The sequence below is a fragment of the Phalaenopsis equestris genome, unplaced genomic scaffold, assembly GCF_001263595.1.
Source record: "Phalaenopsis equestris unplaced genomic scaffold, ASM126359v1 Scaffold235516, whole genome shotgun sequence".
NCBI classification, from domain to species: domain Eukaryota; kingdom Viridiplantae; phylum Streptophyta; class Magnoliopsida; order Asparagales; family Orchidaceae; genus Phalaenopsis; species Phalaenopsis equestris.
The window spans coordinates 25,224-49,381 of NW_018253383.1; the positions used below are offsets into that span (position 1 = coordinate 25,224).

General features: G+C 38.2%; 1 protein-coding gene across 1 annotated transcript; it reads right to left on the minus strand.

The window, feature by feature from the left end:
• Positions 1–1,402: 1,402 nt before the first annotated feature.
• LOC110039139 (uncharacterized protein At4g15545-like) lies at positions 1,403–18,893 on the minus strand. Its single transcript, XM_020744099.1, has 10 exons — positions 18,449–18,893; positions 18,286–18,354; positions 3,853–3,906; positions 3,669–3,729; positions 3,455–3,526; positions 3,118–3,360; positions 2,991–3,036; positions 2,832–2,910; positions 2,549–2,688; positions 1,403–1,601 (listed from the first exon to the last, which is right to left on the minus strand). The coding sequence occupies exons 1-9, from the start codon at positions 18,716–18,718 to the stop codon at positions 2,596–2,598; spliced, it is 987 nt and encodes a 328-aa protein (XP_020599758.1). The 5' UTR covers positions 18,719–18,893; the 3' UTR covers positions 1,403–1,601; positions 2,549–2,595.
• Positions 18,894–24,158: the final 5,265 nt, after the last annotated feature.

Genomic DNA, 24,158 nt, shown 5'->3' on the forward strand with positions numbered 1-24,158 from the left:
AGACATCATCATCACATTCATATATAATAGGTTAATTTTGAACATAATCATTCATACTCTGATAAGCCATGTTATAATTGATAAAGATTTATTAGTTGATTGAATTATGTCCAAAAAGATATTGAATGCTATAGCCCTCTACACAACCAATTTCATGATAATTATTATCGTCACTAAAATTAGCATTTAATGAACTATCCCCCATTACTCCCAGTACAAAAATCAAGTTGAAATTCAAATTTGTTACTACTATGAAATTATTGTGCAGAGCTACCTGCCCAATTCGGTACAAAAGATAGTTCAGTCGGGCTCACAACGTAAGTGATATAATAAAATAAACAATGTTAAATTAACTCTTTAAATATTTTAAACTAAATTTAAATACCTATATAAGGGACAGTTAACTATTCGGTGCATTTTTTTACATACCAGCCAATTCCTAATTCCTATTTATCTACATATCTAACATCTAAATTTTTCTTTTTTCACATTTCGACCACAAATCCTTCATATCACATCAAAATACCACTAGCATAACTTTTAACAAGTGATACGTTGCTCCATGCATAAATAAAATGGCATATATGTAAAAAATTAAGTTCCGGTTTTAGATATGTATATACATAAATTGAGTGCTATGCATCTAAATCTTCCTATTATTATATTATAAAAGGTCTTGAAAAGTTCCACATCAATTGCCAATAGATTCGAGTCACTTTCAAAATGATTCAAAATTATTTCAACATCTACAAAAAAAATGCTTTACTAAATCAAAACAACTTCATCATCACTAGCAATAGTTGCAATAATCCATCATGACTGTATAATGAAAAATTAAATTTAAAGCAAACTTCAAGAATTCGAGGTTTAAAATAAAACAATCTTTTTTAGATCTCCAAATGTTACTTATTGTGGCAATATAAACCGGACAATTCTTGCCAGTGACACTTTAGTAGAAGATCTTCCTATACATTTAAATGTATTAACTCATTCATTTTATATGATTACTCCATTCAGAATAAAGGAGCCAATATCAAACAGCAATATCCACTATTATTTTGAGAATAACTAAACGAATGCGATCATTAGCCGGCTGAATGGTTCACATGAAAAGCAATAAATAAATCTCGTCTTCACAAAATTATCTCCACAGGACAAAAGTGTAAATTTATCAAACAGTTATAAATATATTAAATACGTAAATCCATATAACTGTGTAACACCGGGGCGACTAGGCGCGTTTCAAAATTCTGTTAAGAAAGATTGGTCTCGATAAATAGATTTTAAAGGCCGTTTCAAAACATTTCGCCCCGTTCACACAAACAAATGAAAAAATGCTTCAGCAATCTATGACAATAAAAAGAAAATTAGAAAATTAACTTAACTAAACCATGTAGTTAATTTAAGGAAAAATAAACAAAGCACACGACGCGCGGGCGACTAGAAACGAAACAAGAAGCTTCCAATGGACAAGTTGTTTATGAAAGTAGTCCCGCCATTTCATAACATCAGCTTTTTATTTATTCATTAGAGTGATACAGCTTATGCATATACATATATCTATGGCTGCCCAAAGCTCGACAGCACTACGGGAGAATGGCCTGCAAGTTCATCAGCAGTAAATACGATTAAGATCTTTAGTATTAGAACTCGAGATTTCAAAAAAAAAAAATTTTAGTTTTTGCTCTTAAAGCCTACTGGTTGCTATTTTTTTGCAGCAATACAGAAAAAAACATCCGGTGCTCATACAGAGTCATATGTTTGTGTAAACATGTTATCAAAAAGATGAAGAGGAAAGAACATGAAAGAGCTCTAAAGATAAGAGGGGGAGTGAGAGGAGTCGAGGGATGTGGAAAATGGGACAACGATTGGGATTAATTTAGGAATTAAAAATAAAGGTTTTTTTAAAGTAAAAATAACAAAAGAAAAATCATACATTTGACATTTTGAAATCAAGAAACTGTATTTATCCAACGTTATGTTTCTTTTAGACTTAATCATATAATATATGCATTAGAAGATAAGTGTCAAAATAGTCTATCAACTCTTCGAAGGGAGCCATTTTATTCCCGAAGTCTATAAACATGTCAATTTTGTCCCACATTTTTTTTAATGTAGGTTGAAAAAAGTCCCAAGATGCTTTAAGGATAAAACTATTTCAAACCTCATTAAAAGAGGGTGAGGACTAATTTGGCACTCTTATAAACTCAAGGCTTTAAATGACCTGATAAAAAATCATTTTAGCACATTATATATTAGCAAAGATTCTCCATCTCAGGCATCTTTTATTTGTTCGTCTAGTTACACAAACTTAAAAGAGTTGCAGTATCAACTACAGAAAAAGAGTTGCCCAAACTTATAGATACAAACATTGCAACAACAGCACCCACACACCTAATCAAGCCAGCAACGATATCTAAATTAATTGCAATAATAACTACAGAAAAAGCAAATCACATACCGCAACATGGATACTACCAAGCAATAACAAAGCCAAAAAAAAAAGGTTTAGCTGAGATACAGACATAAATGAAGAAATACAGGGTACCTTTATTTGATGCGACCAAAAGTATCCCTGGACTTCCAGGATGACTTTTACTGAACATTACGATTGAGCAAACGCTGAAAGGATACATATAGATCCTTATTCTCCGTGCCAAAAATCTCTTCAGCGTTGGCTAATGTTTCCTGATTTAGATAATGCGTCAGAAATTTAAAAAAAAGTTAGAAAAATTAAAAACCGTAACTGTCATCAAAGCAAACTATGAAAGTTTTGAGTTTCAAATTAGTACATATCTCAGCTACTAAAAAAAGATGAGCTTTATTACTACCTGACGAGATTTTCTGTGAGCATTCAGCTCCTTTATACTAGCTAAAAATGTTCCAAACTGTTCGTAAGAGAGACGGGTCCTAAATAAACAAAGAAATAATCATAGAGAAAAGCGAATTGGTTAAATCATAAAGCATAACTCCTAAAACGTCATTTTCACCTAGCTTGACGAAAGAACTCTTTTCCATCTATTTGTGGAGTTCGACCTGAAAAAAACTGAATAAATGAGACAAAGCGCTATGGATGTGTCCAGATGTTCTATAAAAGAGACCTAAAATATGACTCACGAGGAGGAGAGCTGGCTGCAGAGATCTGCTGACTTGAAGGATATCTTGATGACATTGAACCTTGATCTTCAAAACGAGAGTTTGTAGGAGATGTGGCACCTGAAGCAAACTTTGGCAATGAATCTACAGTAGAGAGTCTTCTAGGGGAACCACCAGTAGATGAAACCCTTGGGGTGGCGTTTGGACTGAGTTGTGGAGTGATGTATGGAGTAATTGAGAGCTTATTGCCAGCAGTCTTCTTTGCTGCAGCCATAAGATATAACATCAACTACTTCAAACATACATGAAGGCTTACAAAATTAATGTTTTAGTGCATGAGATAAAATATATGCTTTACCATCTTCTCCTGACTCAGTTTTTGATGATCCAACATCAGCATCCAAGGATGAGCGGCTAAAGGAAGACTGATCTTCAATCATCATTAAAAGAGGAAAAAGTGCAAGTGATTAGCAATCAGGAATAAGCTGCCAAACAAAGATTTTTTATTGTTTTTCATCACCATGGAAGCTATCCATGGAATCACATTATCAGCAAGATGCACATTGCAATACCTTTCCATGCAGACATTCTAGTAACAGAGACATCAGAGGTTCCAATATCTCCTTCTGATTGCTGTTAATAAAAATAGATTAAGAAATACCAAAATTTTCTTACAAACGAAGAGGAAGAAGATGATATGCAAGAAAAATTGAAGAAAGTAAATTTGCTGATAATTTCTAAATTCCTATAACTCACAGAGGGACTATCATCATTCAGGGAAAGCACTAGTTGCCTCTTGAACGTCTCCAGCTACAAAATGTACATTTTTTATTCATCTTTGGTTACAGAAGAGAAAATAATTTTTTAGTAGACTAAGGGAAAAGAGAACAAAAATAAAATATCACTCTAAGAAACAAGCAATGTTCCAATCTAGAACAACATGGATTCTAACATGTAAAAAATCGAAGCTACATTCTAGCGTTTTCAACCTAAAATTTATTTTACATAGCATGATAAATTACCAAGAAAATCATATTTTGAGATTTGGCCGCTATAGTGCCAGCAATATTGGGAGGAGATTTGATCCGAAGGTCGGACCGAAAAAGGAGTCGTTCGAGGGAATACTATGTCATGACTTTCGTTCCCAAAAGGAAGCCCGATCCCCTGATCATTTTCACTGATGCAAATCATCCTCCAACCTGAAATACCTACAACAACATTATCATCGTTACTGAAATAATTAACAACTACCAAGTAGGTAGTATTTTAGTTAACACAGGTAGCTGGGGGAACATTTTGTTCAAGGTTGTTATTGAAACAAATGAATTTGACAACCGAATGTTTGGCTACGTCGACTGACCCACTGTATGGATTTTCTGGCGAAAGAAAGGAGGCGTTTGGAATAATTGTATTGTCTGTCACATGGGGAGAGGGCAGCAGTCATTTTACCAACATTGAGGATTTTTTAGTGGTCAACGCGCCACCAACATACAATACAATCTTAGGTCAACCGTTTCTCAACAATTTCCAAGCCTTGGTGTGTACGTACCACGTAGCGTTGAAATTTCCTTACGATTGGGAGATTGTTACCATACATGGGAATCTGGAGCAGTCCCGAACATGTTATCTTCGGGCGGTGAGAAGCATGGAGCACAGGAGTGCTAGATATACAAGACCAACGGGAAAGAGGCCTTGAAACTGATGAGTCCATCATCAAGATCCCAACAAACTATGAAAATCTAGGTAAAATTTTTCTAATTAGTGAAACTTTTGATGGAGGTCATAAATATATATTGATCGAGACTCTTTAGGAGCACCGCAATGTTTTCGCCTGGTCGGCCGCAGAAATATCAGGCATTCCCATTGATGCGGCTTGTCATCGTATCAATGTCAACTCGTTCGTCCAACCTGTGAAGAAGATTCAATCGTCAACAACAACTTTGGCTAGACAGATTCGCAAGGAAGTACAGAAGCTCTTGAAAGCGAGCTACATCCGGGAGATGCAATACCCCACATGAGTATACAATATAGTAATGGTGCAGAAGTCTAACGATAAATGGAGAATGTTTGTGGACTTCACAATTTTGAATGCTACTAGCCCTAAGGACGGCTATCCGCTACTTAGGATCGACGCTCTGATGGACTCTTCTGTCGGAAACTCAGTCATGAGTTTTCTGGATGTTTTCTTCGGCTACACCAGATCAAGATGAGTTCGACCGATGCTAAGAAGATGGCTTTTATTTCAAGTGAAGGTCTATTTTGTTTTATTGTAATTTTATTTGGACTGAAAAAATTTGGCGCTACTCGTCAGTGTCTCATGGATATAATTTTTTCTAAAAAAAAAAAGAAAGAAATATTGAAGTCTACGTTGACGATGCTCTAATAAAAAGTAGGTCGACCAAACAACATATAAGTGACATAAGAAAAACTTTTCAAACTCTCAGGAAGTACAACATGAAGCTAAACACGTTAAAATGCATGTTTGGGGCTTCAACCGGGAAGTTCTTAGAATACCTCCTGACATTCAAAGGCATTATAGCTAATCCTAAGAAAGTAAAGGAACTCTTGGGTATGTTTTCTCCCCGAAATACCAAAGAAATGCAGAAAGTTGAATCGCCACACTTAGCAAATTTATTTCCAAGCCAGACAATAAATGTGCGGCTTTCTTTAAAGTAATAAGTGTCAACCGAGTGTGAGCAGACCTTCTAAAGTCTGAAGCAGTCAATAGTCTCACCACCGCTGCTGCTAAGTCCAAAGTCAAAGGAGGAACTCTCATTGTATTTGAGAGTTGGTCCAGAGGCCGTCAATTCATTTCTGGTTCGATAGGAGCTAGGGAAGTAACTCCCCGTCCATCACACCAAGTTATCAAGAGAGTTGATGTCAAATACCCTATTATGGAAAAGCTAATGCTTGTTTTGATTGCCTCGGCTCGCAGGCTCTGGTTGTATTTCCAAACACACTCGATCAAAGTGATTATTGACCATCCACTTAAGTCTGTACTCACAAAACCGGAGCACTCTGGTCAACTACTAAAGTGGGTTGTCGAACTCAACGAGTACGAAATCGGCTATATCCCTCGGACAGCGACCAAGGCTTAGGCTGTAACAGATTCCTAATGGACTTCTCTAAACTAGACGGATCGAGCCATGGACCTGAAACAGACAGACAAGCCTGTACCTTTTATGTTGATGAAGCTTCCAATCAAGCAAGAGTGGGAATAGGGGCAATAAGCAGTTCAATCAGGGAGTATATATATCATTCGGTAGCCCTCGATTTTGAGGTCACAAACATGCTGGTGATATGTGAACCACTAATAGTCGGACAATAGTTAACTCATGAAATGGGCGTCCGACGTCTAACTGTAAAATCATATTCACAACTTGTCGTCAATTAAGTCAATAGAATATTTGAGGCTTGAGATGAAATGATGGTCAAATATTTGAACAAAGTGATGGCGGAGTTAAGAAGTTCTCAGACTTCCATATCGATCATATAAGATAAGAGAGAATAAGTGGCAGATCTCTTGTCGAAGAACATATGCTTCAAAGACAAGGCGCCCCAGAGGCTGTCCCAATCAACCATAAAAGAGAAGTCATAGAAGTAAAAACCAAGGACGTGAAAAGTTGGGTAGATCCTTACGCCCACTACCTTAAAATGGGGAAAATCCTTAAAGAAATGGTAGACCCTTTACGGTTCAAGTTTAAAGTCTACCAATAGCTCCTCAATGGAGATACATTCTTATGAATTTCAACCACTTTGTTGCTTCTAAGGTGTGTCAAAGAAAATGAAATGGGGGAGATCCTTTAGGAAGTAATTTCTGGCGGAAAGAACTTACCTCATTGTGTCCAGAGGCAAGGATATTTCTGGTCAACCCTCTTAAAGGACGCGGAATAATTCTCTCGAAGCTGCAAGCAATGTCAGAAGTATGATCCACTACAGCATCGGTCGGCGCACAAATTGCAACCGATCGTAAGCCCCTAGTCTTTCGTTGTTTGTGGGCTCGATATCCTCGGAACGCTTATTCCCTCAAAAGAGTAATTAAAGTTTTTTTGGTCGCAGTGGATTACTTTTCAAAATGAATAGAAGCAAAGCACTCTCCCGGATTACTGCTGACGTAATCCGGAATTTTATCTGGACAGATATTACTTGTCTTTATGGCTTACTTCTAAAACTCATTACAGACAACAAAACCCAATTTGCTAATCAAGGGGTGAGGGATTTATGTCTGAGTCAAGGAATCAATCTAAAATTTGCATCCGTGCATTACTCGAGATCTAAGGGCTAAGCAGAGGCAGCGAACAAGATCATCCTAAACCTGCTTAAGGAAAAACGTTGAGAATGCTAGGGGTAATTGGGTAGATTTGCTTCCTTTCGTCCTTTGGGCCGTCCGAACCACTCTATCATCAGCGACCGGACAAACATCATATATTCTTTATCATGGAATAAAAGCCATGTCACCAATCAAATACAATCACCATAATCAGAGGCTAGCCACTGCAACATCTTTCGACGAAGAGAAACTCACTGACTGGCAAGGCGTTAATGATTGAGCTCTACTTGCCCTCAATCTGCTAGAGCAAGTTCAAAAAAATGTTGCACACCGACAGAATAAAATCAAATGAAGAGCTACTCGTTACTACAACAAGAATGTCCGAGAAAGAACATTTTCTCCTGGCGGCCTAATTCTGAAAAAATTTGATCCAGCCGCAAGAAGGCAATTGGTCGACAAGCTTGATCAAACTTGGACTGGTCCCTTCATGGTTGACCATCAAGTTGCCACAGGAGCTTACAAATTAAAGTCATATATGGGGAAATGTCTCCACTATACATGGAATAGAGACAAACGTAAGAAATTTTATATTTGAAAAAGATTACCTTGTAGCTCTCTCTGAAGGAAAATGTTACTTTGAATAAATTTGTCTTGCTTCCTTATGAAAAAACTAACTGTAGTGCGGTAATATAAACACAGATTTGGAAAAAAAAAAGCTCAGGAACCGAATGATCGATAAACCTCGCATAACAACAAAACTCGAGGATCAGGATTAACCATAAAAAGATGACTGAAAAACGTTCCTATGCCTGGTCACAATAGAGACGATAGAAAAGCATTCAGCAACCTGGTCGCAATAAAGAAGACCAAAAAGCATTCGCCGCTTGGTCACAATAAAATAGAAAAACTGACAAAAAAGCTTTCCAAAGTAAAGTCACAACAAAAAAACCGCATAAGACAATCTGACCCACGATTATAAATCAAAAACTTAAAATTTTTGTAAGTCCTGAAAGTATGATTGATATGAGATGTAAATCGACTAAACAAAATTTCAAAACTCAAGTACAAACGAACAAATGATCACAGACAAAAAAAAGACTAAAATTCAAATTTCATTCACACAAATCTTGTTTCAAAATTCTTGAGTGGCTCTTTAAATACATATGTAATAAAAAAGTCTGAATCTACAGATCCTCGAGTCAAGTGTTGGACGAGTCGCCATCCGCCACATTGTCGCCCTCGAATGGTTTGTGATGTTCAGAGACAGATGGAACATCGTAGAGTTTCTTGAATTCATCGAGGTTGGAGTACTTGAGATCAACTATCCCCACACTAACGAATTCATCAACCGTGATCTTGTTGCACGCCTCCAAGTAGTCAACTTGCATGGTGAGGAGTTATTTAGCAGTTTTCGTGGTAGACATCCACTCAGATAGATCAGCACACTCTTCTTAAACCACTAATATCTACTCGGATGCTATTTCTAACTCCACCCTAGCATCCTTCAAGTTTGCATCTGCCTCAACTGCCTTCATGGTAGCTAGTTCCGCCCGCTCACGATACTCCCTGGCCTTCGCCTCAGACTTAACGGCTCTCTCTCTCATAGACAGATAGAGAGAGGTCAAGTAATAAGTGTAAATGGAGCCTTAGAGCTGGAAATAGACAAGCGATTGACACTGCTCAACGGGGCGGAGGTCTTCGAGATGCTACTCCAAGCGAGCCGACCAGAAGATGTTAGCAATTGTAGAAGAGTATCCAACTGACTCCGAGTCCAAGGGAAACCAATCCCACTCGATATTTATCAGACCTCAAGATGAATTGGAATTCATATATACCTTTGGTCGTTTTCGCTGTTGTGGGGTCCACCGGTCTAAGCCCCCCTTTTTACTCTTTGGATGTGTTGGGAGGAAAGAATCAGTATCTAAGGCGATAGCTTTACCCTTTGCCTACACTCAGCTACCTTGGCAGATTCAGAGCTCTCCTCGAGATTTTCCTCCGAAACTCCTTCAGTCGATCCCCCCAAAACTTGTACAGTCAGACACGAAGGCGATTCAGGGGATCGCCTACTTGTCTCACCTCTCTTTGATACAGGGATGAAGCTCGTTGTCGATGACCGGGAGACCTCCTGTGTTGAGGGGTGTTCGGAAGACACCTCAGCGCTGACTGAAAGAACGAAGGAGTTGCATCATCTCTCGAATCATCTAAGACCACTAGAGCAGATTTTTGTTTGATCAATATTAATTCACAGTAACTTTATTTTCAATAACTATGGATGTTTTGAAAGCAGAATGAACTAAAACCGAATCTGAAACTTAACCCACTGAAGGGCCACCTTCTTCTGCCTCAAGGAGAGCCAACGACTCTCTTCCTCTTTCTTGGTATCTTCTTAGAGAGCTGGACAACCTTCTCTAGCTGCCTCCTCCCCTCTGCTTCATCAGAAGCGGCACACATCTCTTGTGTCATCGAGTCGTATTGACTCGGGTTCAAATCTGATTCACAGTCATAGTTTTAGTGTACCAAATCATCGACAATTGTTTACCGATGATGACATGCTCCATTGCCTTCAGCAGAGGAGAGATTCCCTTTTCTTGTATGAACCATCAATCGCTCTGGTTGGAATGCCCCAATCGTTGTAGTTGACGCAAAAAAACCGAAGCTTCCAATCATTTATTTTGTTTCCCAAGTCAATTTGGTGGAACTTCTGAGTGGTGTCAAGGACAACAAACCCGTTTGTCTTTACCCAAAAAGAGAACATGTGCAAAATTAGCCATGAAGACCATGGAGCTACCACTTTGCGCAGGTATATCACATAGGTCACCACCGCAACAAAAGAGTTCGCATCACCTGGGCTGGTAATACTCGGTCGTAGTTGAAAATCAACGGGACTCTATGCATAAGAGCAATCGAAGCCCACATCAGAATTCATCTCTATAGGGATCATATTGTTACCCAGATAATCGGTAGCCCGGACATCCGCGCCCACTCACTCAAGAATGACACTTGTGTCATGCACACAAGTTTCATCCAGCAGTCGAACATCAAATTAAGTCAGGATAGATCTCTCGATCGACCTGACCTAACCGAACATTTGAGGGCAGTATTTGGGATTCATTGGATTCTGAAGAGAAACTGAACCATGGGTAAGAACAATAAAAAAGGCAAAGTTTCTGTTGACAATATTTTTTGTTAAATTTCACGTCTGTCGCATGTTCTTGCATCATAGGACTACATTCAGTTGATACATACATTCCCGTGACACAAGACGTCGACAAAAACCACTTCGCGCGTGCATTGGGCTCAAATTATCTTCGACCGTCGCCGAAGTTGTTCAAATGACATTGGATCGCAAAATGGACTGTGCAAGCACGTTTAGAATGTTGAATTTACCTATGGAGAACAATCATATTGCTTTGATTTTGCACATGAGCAAAAAATGCATAAATCGAGAGAATTGAGTAATAAAAAGCTTTTAAATTTTAAAAAAAAGGGAAAGGGATATAATCCCCTTTCACTCGATGGCCTAGGAGATGCATGCATCTCTCGCATCACATCCCTGCTTTGCGATCCCTCTCGGCCCAAGCTCCCTCTTGCTGGCATCCTTCCTCTCCCTCACCTCAAGCCTGCACACACCGATCGGCCGCCTCTTTCTCTTTCCAATCCCTTTCACAATCAAAGCCTTCTCACTTTAGCCTCCCTTCCTGTAGGCAGCCGAAACAGCCGCACTCCTTCATCCCTCTGTCGCTGACAAAACCGCTCGACTCGCCAGCTCTAGGTTTCTCCTTCATCACGCGATGTCGGCACCTCGCTCACTTGCTTCCCCTCTCGTCGAGCCCCTTTTTTTCTGTTCAGTCAAAAGCCCCTAGTTGGTTTTTCTCTGCCTTTCGGTCCTCTCACGGAAGCACCGACCGCCAGAAAGGCAGCGAAGGGATTGCAACGTACAAAGATCTAAAACTCCAATCTTTCTTCCCCTTTCGCACTGCTCTTACCGTATACCGAGAGAGGGAGGATGAAGGAAGGGCGATCGGATTTACAACTAAAATAGATAAAGCAAGGATTTGTAAAATTAACGGCTTTATTTTGTCCAAATTGACCATCCGGCAAGATTTAGGTCAAATCCAGGTTACATCTTGCTCCAAATCCGATACAAACAAACTCTCTTGCAAAGGCACATTTTGTTCATATTCTTGTACGTTAGGATCATTTATGAAAGATATGTATACCTCACCCTCTTTCTCTTTCGTTGTGTGCCTTGCAAAGTACGTCGGTTCATGGTCCAAACACCAAAAGTTCGTGAGAGAACCTTTTTCTGTCTCCGTCCAAGTGCAGGAGGAGCTCAGAGTAGGTAAGAGAACACATTTTCCAATCATCACAATGTTAAAACTCTAAATCTAGTCTTTCATCCCTAGCAAACCTTTTATATTGATGTCAGATAAGTACAATTAGGTTCTGTGTTAGAGTGAACCACTAGGTTATGGAGCTTTTGGTTACGATCCCCTACAGTCCTTGCGCATTCTCCTAAAGCCTTAGCTCTTGACCAATATGGTCGGGATTTGGATAATCTCTTGGTCGTTTGGTGGCTTCACTTTAGATGGAGTTGAAACTGCTTTCACCTAAAGAACGAGGAATTTCTTTGATCCTCGTTCCCTAGGTCGTGAAGGCTATGTCCATAAAGGAAACTTTTACCTTCATGAAGATTTTTTCTCTTAGAAAAGCTTCTTCACATCCTGCAAAACAATTAGAGATAGGCTCTTCGTTACCATATGTAACAAATGATTGTGATTCATCTTCATCCCAATGCTAAAACCCATGCGAGGTCATTAGGAAGGGTTTGATTTGTCATTGAGCATTTGCATGTCATGCGTCTGTGATCGACAGCCTATCTCGGATAGTTCAATTGACAATTTGTTGTCATTTTTGACCGGTTTAACCAGTTGACGACCCCGATTGCCCTGGTCGGCCATCTCGGGCCGGTTTGACCGATCAGCCTCCTTTGATCGGTCAACCACCCCAATCACCCAACTGTCATTTTTTGCCAACTTCATTTGAGTGATGCATGTTCACACGAATTGTTTTATTGTGAGCTTGCATGCAAGATATATTTGGCTAACACTCATATTTTTATGTGTGAAATTGCATTTTTGTCTTTGTGCTTTCTAACATTTGACTTGCTCGTGGTGTCTCTTTGAGTACCCACATGTGCATTTGCAGTATCTCCATGCACATACGTCACCATATGTGAATGTTTAGATGATTGAATATCCTGTGAGAGGGTGGCAAACATGTACATTTGCAGTATCTCCATGCCTATCTGGCGTGCAATTCTCGTACCATATGTGAGTGTTATAGGCATGTCAGGTTGTGCTTAGCACGGGTCAAGCTATCTAGCCCTTGAACTTGCATAGTGCACATGTTCACTTAGGTGTATGATCTCATCTTGCATGGGCCATGCTCTCTAGCCTCTAAACCCATCTAGTGTACGAGTCAAATCATCTGAAATTTATGACATCATTTTGCTATGCCATGAGTTCGTCACTTATATGAGCATATTGTGTCTGAATTCTTTTGTCATGCATAGAATGTGTTTGTCACTTGCATGAGTTTGTTTGATTGCCTCTCGGGTGAGGTGTAGTTCCTCTTCGAGGTGGCTTATACGTGAAGGGATACCTCATACCATTCGTGTATGTTGTTTTGCATTAGTGCAACATATGTTTGTCATATGCATAAGCGTCTAGGTTGCTCCTCGGGCTAGGTGTAATTTGTCTTTGAGGTGTCTTGTACCTGATACACCCAGTTTGCATGTGTCGCATGAGTGCAGCATCTTTGCATTGCCACCGTGCATGTTTGCTTGTGCATGACCTGATTGCCTTGATGACAAATCGACCCTCTTAGATGAGTAACTCATTGTTGGTCATGGTGCTTTAAAAAACATTGCTTATAAGGATATCTCAGCGACCAATGTGAGTTACTGCATCGCGATTGACACGCAAATGTTTGTACTAACGTTCCAGGAGATCTAATAGGTGTCACTTATGCTTTTTTTTTCCTTAGGGCTTATTTTAAAAGAAAAAAATTTATATTTTTATTGCTCGTTTGCATCATGTTCTAAATCTTATTTTAAAATTATTATATTTATAGTTGACGCCATACGTAAGGCAAACCTTTTAAAATCTTTTACTTGCATAAAACTTGCAACTAGTGGCACCTCTTAGAATTTTTGTGACCTTACGATAGGGCTGGAGTCGGCGACCATATAAAAAACATACGTTAGCCTTTACCCACACTTCTACACAAACAATAGTTGTATTTTACTAGGCTACCTTATTTTAGACACTTGCTAGACTAGGACTAAGATATAGGGCTAATATATAATTAGGTTTTCAATATGTGCCTGTTATTGTTGATGGTCTGTGCCTAGTCAGATATTTTTGTGTTGCCTTTCTGTATTTACCGGGATTGGACTTGCGCACTACTATATATAGGAGTGGCTTTTCTTGTAGTCCAATGAGAGAAGAGTTTTTATGATTTATGCTAAATCCTTTTCTGCAGGTGTTGTTAAGCTCTCTTTCCCGCCGAACATGGTCTATTTCACATTGCATGATATAGCCCATGCTAACCCTTGTTTTGCAGGTCAAGTCATTTTTTGACTTGTATTATGTATTCTCTTTAGAGTCCCTTAGGCTAAGTCTATACTTTAAATAAGGTACGGAAAACATTCTGAGGTGCATATGGAAATCACGTGACAGGGATCAGGAGCCGTTAGTTTGTACATCGTACCTTAAGTCTGAGTCTTGCATTGTATAGGCATTTAAGATGAGACATATATATGCAGAGCCAAACTGCCTTTTTGTCTTTTCTAAGATATATTGTCAACCCAGCGGTATCCGACCATTGTTTATTGATTATTCACGTAGTTTTGTTTATTTCATGTTGAGTGTTGTTATTTTCTCTTTCTTACCTTATGATTTGTCTGGGATGCTCAGCGAATATATAACTTAGGCTCTTTAAAAACCCTAAAATATAATCATCCAACAAAAAATCTTACTAATAAGAGATTGAGATGAATTAAAATTTAGAATTAAAATATTACAACTATTTAAAACAAGTACTTTTACTTTTCTGCAAGACCTTTGAGTCGATTTTAAAATAATTTGCATTGCATAGCCATGACCCAAGTTAGATTAATAGGGCCTCGACATTAAGACTACTCAAAATAACTGCATCATATTTGCATATCTCGAAGAGAAGCCCCAGTCCTTCTTCAACCTGCCTAACCCAGCATATGATTTGTACCTAAGTGGTTGTCTAGCACACCTAGGGTGTTCGAGGCTTCCTTAACCCATACAAGGTGTAACTCTTTTGTAAGAGTGTTTTGGCCATGTAGTCGGATCTCTCTTTTCCTTTCATTTCCAGTGACTTCCTTGTCACACATCTTTGAGCTCCACCTTTATAGGGTCATAGGGAATAGAGTTTCTTTCTCTTATTCTCAGGGCTACCAAGGCCTCCATGGACGACGCAATTCATGGATAGCTGATAATGAACTTCTGGTCGGGTTGGGTCAACTATCTTCACGACCACGTAGACTTAGATTCTTAATAGCTTGAGATAACGGACCCATAGAGCCTTGATCCAGCTATCCAAATCGGAGTACGATTTCTCTGCCTATCATTTGTTAAGCCAAGTTGCCCTTTGTGACTTAGTTGAATTCGTCTCGATGGTCGTAATTGTCGATAGGTCGGCGTCCGTTTGGGATATGGAGATTCACCATCTGCCCTTATGGCCCGGTGAGCTTTGAAGCATGGGGATATTCTTGTTGATTTGACCAAATTATTTTCAAGGCCTAATTCGTCGACGTGTTGTCGTCCATTTGGGAATATGAGGGATTCACCCTCTCTCATTTGGTTCGATATAGGTTCCGGAGACGATGAGATGTCCCTAATTGAGATAACTGCATCCTTTGATGTACTTATTTTCACTACTTATCACTTATATGTAAGTAAGACCACTATAATCGAGAGTATTTTTGAGTATCCACCAAGATGTAACTAATCAAAGTGATACATCCCTTTGAGAGTTGCTCTTGACTTCATAACCAAAATATTCTCTTTGTTTCTCTAGTTATGAGTTGCTTATGAAGGGAATTTCTTCGTGGATATTGTATTTTCGAGGTATTTCGATCTGATTATATTTAAGACATAATCTCAACCTATCATACAAAGATTACCTCACATGAGCTATCCATGTTTTTTTTTTATGTTTGTCTATTTTCATCATATATTCCATCTTTTTTATTCATTTCTTCTTCGGATCATTTTTTATGATCTAGGAAAGAGATTTACATGAAAGTGAGAAATCATATGACGATATATATAAATAGACAAGCTGGCAACTCCGATATTCAATTGAAAAGAACCAAAAATTGTTTCACTAAATTCCGTTGAACACTATATATAAACCTCGTGAGGAAGTCGAAACACCTTATTAGGCTCAGCCAAAGAGTCACATCGGCACAAAATTGAGGACAAAATTTCAGAAATTAAACAAAATTTTATTTATAAAAAGAAATATTTTAGAACAAGGTTGTCTTCCGCCTCGGGCAGGACTAAACCCCAACTCAATAGACTCATGTACAACACACGCCCCCAAACTTATACTATTCAATTTTTTTTCCTCCTCCGCCCGGACAAAAGGAATCAAGTTGGTCGCCCGAACTTCTGCCAGTTCGCCTAAAACAATTTGCCACCTCTGCCCAAAGATCCTCCATACAAGCATGAAGGACCATCATTTCCTCCCTCAAGTCTGATATGACAGCCTCTCGCTGAAGACTGAATGCCTTGGCAAAAGAGTACATAGTTTTTTCCATGCGTCTCACCAGCGACTCATAGGACCCCCTTCGGTTGTCTGTTTCCCTCTCTGGGTCGGCTGAAGGGGGAGTTAGAGCCAAAAAAGGCTGTGAGACGGGCACCCACTTCAGCCACGACGGAGACAGAAAGAACAGCAAGAGCCTCTAGCTCGGGAAGACACTTGACACTTGTGGGCTGGAAGTTAATGATCCTAATGGTCCCCTCTGTAGCACTAGAATCGGTGTTATAAGAATAAATTAAAGGATCTAATAAGGAAAATATTGGTTACCAGTCAAGCACTCTAACTCTGACGTGAAGAAACTTTTGGAAGCAGGTGGAGGGGAGCCACCCTAGGCACCACCTTCGACCAAAGGCGGGAGAGGGGTGCCTTCCTTTAGCGGGGCTTCACCATGGATGACCTCCATCCAGACCGAATCCCCTACTGGATGAGAAGCGTCACCCTAAGCAAACTCCCTAGTTGGAGGTGGAATCAGAATGAACTCTGGCGGCGGAACTTGCGCAGCCATCACCATTTGCCCCTACTCCTGGGACGACAATTGAGTCGGGAGTTGGTGCAATGGCTCTGGAGCTAAACCAGGCACATCTGAAATACGCCCTCCTTTCCGACTCCTAACCTCCGGCAGTAGCAATGAGTCAGATGATCCTTCGACCCATCAATTCGTGGCAATGGCAATGAGAATGATTCTTCACCATCGGTTGTTTAAAAGATTTAGATCCCTAAAGCCTGGTTCTTTCGACCGACTCTTTGGTGTCAGATGTCTTCCTCTCATCTCCTTACCTTTTCTCAATCGGCCGGTCTCCCTCGTCAGCTCCCTTCTTTAAGATTGAACGATAACTTTCAGGTTTTTTCTTTCTCTCATCCCCAAAGCCATCGAAGCAAGAAGCCCAAAAGCCCTAATTAGCGCTTCTTCGCTCACTGGTCTCTTGGAGCTTGACATCCCTATTCATAAGTATAAACGACTTAAGAGCAGAAATTTTGGGAAAAGGAGAGAGAAAATTGTTAATCATGTCCTATTTATAAGGAAAACGGCACTGAAATAAAAAAAAAATACAATGATGGGCAATATTTATTATGCTTTAAGTAAACAATTATGTTATCTAATTTTCTTATTACTGTGGCACTTGTCACTTTCAAAGAAAAGAATTGGTGATATAATTATGTACATCAAAAATATGACTACACGAATCTCAAGAAGATCCAACGGATCGCACGAGAAAAGAAGCAGAAGTGGAAATATTCATCATAACATGAGTCGGCCGAATCTTAAGCTGAACGAACGAAAGTTTGACTGAACCAAAGATTACAGTGCTATTCAACCTGTGTCTGGCATTAGAAAGAACAACAGCTTCCCAGAAAGAATTCCTTTTAATAGGCTCATCAGTCAAAGGAATGTTGTCTATCTAATTACGTTAATGTGTCATCTGTCTAATGGAACGATCCTTCCCAAGAACAATGAGCCTTTGCATCAGAGAAGCGACTATAAGTCATTCAATCGCCGGATCAACTCTTGGCCGACCGAATGAACAAAAAGTGATCATACCAAACTTTTACAAACACGAAACGGTATCAAATACAGTTACAAAAATGGAACGATGCCAACAAAGATTACAAGGTCAAAGTATGACTAATTTAGTTACAAATATATAAAGATGTAATGGTTCATAATGACTCTAACGTTCCCATTAAAGAATGGACTATTATGTAATTTACTATACCCTTCCTATGACTTATAAATAAGAGTGTCATTTTCATGAAAAGGATAAATTCCTAGAGATTTAATTTTACTTAGGTCTCATCTTTCTACTCTCTTTTCTCAACCAATGTTCTATTCGTTAGACATGATCCACAAGAAATTTTGGGATTCAACACTTTGTTACCGTCTCGAAGAGTTTAAGTTAAATCCAGCTCGTAAATCCTGCAACCAAACAGCTCCTATTTACCCCAAAATTAATATCTTAACGAAGCATTTCACTCCCAATGATTGCAGAGTAACAAATTTGATTCACGTTTGCAGCAGTAACGAGTTCCAAAAGTCTAATTAAAAGAACCAAACAAACCTTGGCGAGATCCCGGCTTTGCTTCTTCACTGTTAAAGCAAGAGTATCCCGTTCCTTGACCAATTGAAGCTTTAATCATTCAATGACCCAAAAAAAAGTTTCAATGTCTAGCCATCGTATCTCACAAAAAATACCACTATCTTCAAAATCTTAAAAGCCTTACATTTTCCTCGAGCGCAAGACGCAGGCGGGATTCCGACTCCTGGAACAAGCGATCAAGCTCAATGAGCCGGTCCTGGAGAACGGCTACCATCTCATCCTTATCCGAGATACTCTTCCGGAGGCTTTCGGTCTCCGCCTCGAGCTGCGAGACACGGGAGGCGATAGCCATGGACGTGATCTTTCGGGCGAGATCTAACTGGTCGAAGGGATCCGTAGGAATTACCGAGAGAATCTCGTCCGGTAGGTGGAAGTCCGCGCCGTTTTTTGACATCTTGCCCGGCGAGTTCCAGAGAAACCTAGGCGTGCTTGGATCGGATGGAGGCAGGATTTCCGGCGGGGGAGGAAGGAAGGATTCAATTCGAGTCGTGGAGGCAAATGGATGCAGGGAATGGCTTGATGCACGAAAGTACACGAAGTCATGGATCAGCCGCTCACCGGGTTGGAGTGGTTTTTGTTCGGGTCGTATGTCGTATTCGGTTGGGAGAGTGAACTCGCAAAATACGCTTCCTACTTACTTCATTTGTCAAAATTAATGAAAGTTATTACTTATTAGGGAAGGATTAAATCATATGTGAGTGTGGAGGGTCTGTATGGGGCAGTTGTGGCTTATCAACAAGCTGCTCCAGAAGGCCGCTGCATGAATGCTGTTGCGATAAGCTTGTTGTTTGTTTGTTTTTTGCGGTTTGAAAACAACTGTGCGGCAGTTATTTCTGATCAAATGATCATTCTATCCAAGTATAATATTGTTGTTTGTAACTTAACTGTGATAGTCATATATTTGATGTTTCAGAAGTAAAAATTCACTTCATAACAGTACAAAAATTCATATAAATACCCCACTTAAAAGTGAGTATCAAGATTGCTAGAAAAGGAAAAAAATATATTAAAACTACAATTAGTTTAGTTAACTTAGCTCTTTTAACTGTATTTCATTTCGCACACATTAAATTTACTTTATATTTGATTAACTTAATTTTTATAGTTTGAATATTGTGTTTGACCTTATAGTCATAAGAATTCCAACTCACTGTGGAATCGATACTTAGAATTCAATTAGAGCCCTTTATTACTTGAGAGATACGTATATTTTCATTATCTTTATGGGTTTGGTAGCTTAAAAAATTTAAAAGATAAAATTATTTTACTTAAATTATTTTTATTGGGATTGAACTACATATTTATTATTAGTGCTAGCTAACCGCGATCACCCATGAACTATCTGAAATTCGATAAATAAATTCTGCGTCCAACCACATTAAAACCTCTTTCTTAACAACCTCTTTCATTATAGGATTTAATCTTCTTTGTAGATCATTTCTAGGTTTATGACTATATTCAATTAAAAGTCTATGCATAAAGATTGAAGGAATGATTCCTTTAATATCAACTAATGTATATTCAGAGGCTTTCTTATGATATTTTAATGTATCCAATAACTTTCATTCTTGTTCATCTATCAAATCTGAGGATATAATAATATGTAATGTAGATGAGTTCCCCAAAAATGCATACTTTAAACAAAAATGCATACTCCAAAAATGCATACTTTAAATGAGTAGGTAGAACTTTCATCTCAAGTTCAGGAGATTTTTCAATAGAATCTATCAAATGTTTACTATCTTCAATAATATCCAAAATTTCAAATTCTTCCTGAACAAAATTTAGCTCATCAGTGTTTTTCTCTTTTGATTCACTTACAAAATCCTTTTCAATTTTTAATGTTTTTTTGTACCAAAGTTACTTCATCTTTTTGATCTGATATGACTTCACATCTTTCTTGAAAATTATTAACAATCATTTAGCAAATTATATCCACTAAGTAACATTTACCATCTTATCCTTTATCAGGATATTTCATTGATTTATGCACATTAAAAGTCACTTCCTGATCATTAACTCTCATGATTGATTATCTTTTTGCACATCTATCATTGCACGTTCAACAGCTAGGAAAGGTCTCTCTAAAACAATAGGAATTTCTTTATCTTCTTCCATATCTAACATAATGAAATCAACAGGGAAGATAAATTTATCAACTTTAACTTTAACTAACACATCTTCTAACACATCTTCTATAACCCCTTTAGGATAAGTGATAGATCGATTAACTAGTTGTAGGGTTACAATAGTGGGAGAGATACCTCCTAAATCTACTCTTCTAAATATAATAATGACATGAGATTAAATTTTGCTCCTAAAATCACATAAAGCTTTTCCAAATAAAATTTATCCAATTACACATGGTATAGTGAAACTGTTAGGGTCTTTTGAGTTTTTGAGGAAGCTTTTTCTGAATTATTGCACTACACTCTTCATTAAGTGCAACTGTCTCATAATCTTCAAAATTCCTATTTTTATGTAAAATTTCTTTCATAAACTTTACATAACTTGGCATTTGTTCCAGAGCTTCTACAAAAGGAATATTAATTATAAGATTTTTAAATAATATCTCAAAAAATCTTGAAAATTTTTAATCAAGTTTTTACTGTCTAAGTCTTTGAAAAAAAGGAGATGGTGGTTTGTCTTCATTCTTCTTAATTGGAGAAACAAGTTTTTTCACTTTCCTAGGAATACTTTCTTCAGGATTTTTAGTTTCTTTATCTTTTTCCCTCAACTTTGATTTATTGTTAAAAACCAACACTCAATTCCTTCCCACTTCTTAGTTGGACAGCTTTAACTTGCTCTTGCTTATTTCTTTTATATTTAGGGTTGATCTCAACATTACTAGGAAGCGTTCGCTGAGGCCTATTGCTAAGCACGTTAGCAATTTGTCTCAATTGATTCTTTATGTTTCTTATAACAGCACTCTGACTTTGTAATTGATTACCCATTTGTAACACCACTTCTTCTAAAGGCAACTGCTTCTCCTTAACTTGGTGATTACTATTAAATCTAGGAGGATAAGTTGGTCTAAAGTTAGAATTACTCTGATTATTCCAGTTTCTCAAAAGGTTTATTTGGTTGTTCCCCCATTGTTGACTTTCACCACTATAATTGTTATTCTAGTTAAAGTTTGGATGGTTTTTCCAACCTGGGTTATAATAATTAGAATTTAAGTTATTGGGTCCATTAATAGCATTTATGGCTTCAAATGAATTTTGAGAATCAAGCATTTGTGATAATGAATTTTCTACAATCAAATGAGGTGTTTGAGAAAAATTCATTCCAATTTAGTCAATATTCCTAAATAATGCAACAACTTATGAAGCTACCATTGAAATAACATCTTTATTATGAATACTGACTACTTTCTTAGGATTTACCCTTTCCGAAGGCAATTAAAAATTATTTGTAGTCATTTCTTCAAATAAAGTAGAGGCTTCATCAAATGATTTAGACATTAATGAACCTCCAGCAGCGGCATCTATGATTGATCTAAGAGATCAAACTAACCCATTATAAAAAATTTTGAATAATTAACCAGTCTGGTTTAATTACACACTAGAGTGATTTCAAAAAGTGATGAGAAAAAGATTATTGACCGCATGTTTGATTTAAGGGCTAAAGGTCGATCTGGATTATTGAAGAAGAAGACATATTCAAAACCACAGAAATGGATGTAAGGAAAAGGCAGAATAATCATCGGGTGTGGTTGTTGTTACATTTTTGCAAAGGATAGGCAAAGGAACCCCCTCAGGAATTTTGAGAAATGACGGGGTGGATCCCATGACGTCCATGATAAAGAAAATGATTAAAAGAATGGTGGAATGACATATATTGCCAGTGGATTGTATTTTGAATAGTTGCATCATTAACATTTATGAAGAAGGAAATTGCATTCCTCCCCACATTGACCACCATGATTTTGTCAGACCGTTTTGCAAATTTTTATTTATGAGTAAGAGTAACATTTTGTTTGGGAAGGAGATACAGATTGTCGGGCCTGGGGAGTTTCGAGGACTTGTAGAGATTCCTCTGCTGTTAGGTTCAGTACTGGTTTTTAAAGAGAATGGAGCTTTAGCTAAGCACAACTTCCCCAGAGTCCCACACAGAAGAGTTTCAGTCACTTTACAAAGGATGGATTATAACAAGGTGTCGTATGGATATCGACCCAACCTGGACATGGAGGGGCTTCAACCATTGGAGCTGTGAGATAGCTGTACCTCTAAGTATACACAAGGAGACTTTAGTTTTGAAGTGTGGCTTAGGAGGTTAGCTTGATCACGAAATGAGCTCAGAAGACGAGTGAACTTTTCTTCCTTTATACTGTATCAGAGTAAACAACATATGATATACTAGATTCTAGTTTTCACATAGATGTACTTCTGATGTTTTGGGATTCCTTTCAGTAAATGATCAGTTGTACTACATGCTTGAAGTAGAATAAACAAAGTTTACTGTGTATTTTAGCATATGTTGTTGAATTGTTTTGTTTGTGCGATTGATAAGAAGTCACAGGACCAAATGTTGGTCCTAAACTATAACAAACAAACAATAAAAAGAAAATATGATAATGATTGAAAATTAAAATTCAAAATCAAAAGAGAAATAAGAAAAAAGAGCATCAAATTTTGAAAAATACTCTAATAATAAGAGAAAATGACAAAAATGATAAATGAATTCACTTGAAACTCCATACTCTTCATGACACAAATTCCACATTCTTCACACAATATTCCACAACTCTCACTCTCACAAGGTTTCATACTCTACTCAAGATTCCATGAATTTTCACCCTCTTTTCACAAGTTCTCTGCACTCACAATGCTCTCGGGGTTAGTACCTAAGTTCTGATTCCCATTCTTTCCGAGGTCGGCACCTAAATTTTGATTCTCTTTCCTAGTTTGGTACCTAAATTCCAATTCCTATCTTAGGGTTAGTACCTAAATTCTGATTACCATCCTTTCCAAGGTTGATACTTAAATTTCAATTCTCATTATAGGGTTGTTACCTAAATTTCAATTCCCATCTCGGGGTCAACACCTAAGCTTTGATTCTCATCCTTTATGAGGTCGGTACCTAAATTTTGATTCTCATTCCGGGTTGGTACCTGAATTCCAATTTTCAACTCAGGGTTAGAACCTAAATTCTGATTCCCATCCTTTTTGAGGTCGGTACAAAAATTTTGATTCTCATTCTGGGTTGGTAACTAAATTTCTATTCTCATCTCAGGGTCAGTAGCTACATTCTGATTCTCTCTGTTTCCTCTTGGGTTGGTTATGAGTCCCTGAGCTTTCTTTCCCAATGTAGAAAATTTAAATCCTCGGGGTCAGTACATAAATTCTGACTCCCACCCTGGGATCAGTATCTAAATTATGATTCCCTTCCCTTTGAGATCGGTGTGAGACTCCCTTTAATGGAGCAAGACATTTGACTATATTCTCAGCACTCAAGGCAGGTGTGAGACCCCCTTAAATGGAGCAAGGCATCCTAGTCCTCTTCTCAACACTCTGAGATAGGTATGAGACCACCTTAAATGGAGCAAGGCATCTGACTTTCTTCTCAACACTCGGGGGAGGGGGGGAGGTATAAGACCCCCTTAATTAGAGCAAGGCATTCTAGTCCTCATCACAACATTTTGAGATCGGTATGAGACCCCCTTTAATGGAGCAAGGCATCTAATTCTTTTCACAGCACTTTGAGATAGGTGTGAGACCCCATTAAATGGCGCAAGGCATCCTTTTCTCATCTTTTTGCACTTTTGCTACCTCTTGGGTTGGATGTGAGTCCCTGTGCTTTTTTTCCTAATTTAGTACACTTTTCCTCAATCA

Excerpts from the sequence above, each read along its gene's own strand:
- LOC110039139 (XM_020744099.1), bottom strand. The coding sequence starts at position 18,718 with ATGTCAAAAAACGGCGCGGACTTCCACCTACCGGACGAGATTCTCTCG. Across the intron at positions 3,361-3,454 it reads AACTGAGTCAGGAGAAGATG|CAAAGAAGACTGCTGGCAAT; the intron begins GTAAAGCATATA and ends TTATGGCTGCAG. Across the intron at positions 3,037-3,117 it reads TGCAGCCAGCTCTCCTCCTC|GTCGAACTCCACAAATAGAT; the intron begins GTGAGTCATATT and ends AGTTTTTTTCAG.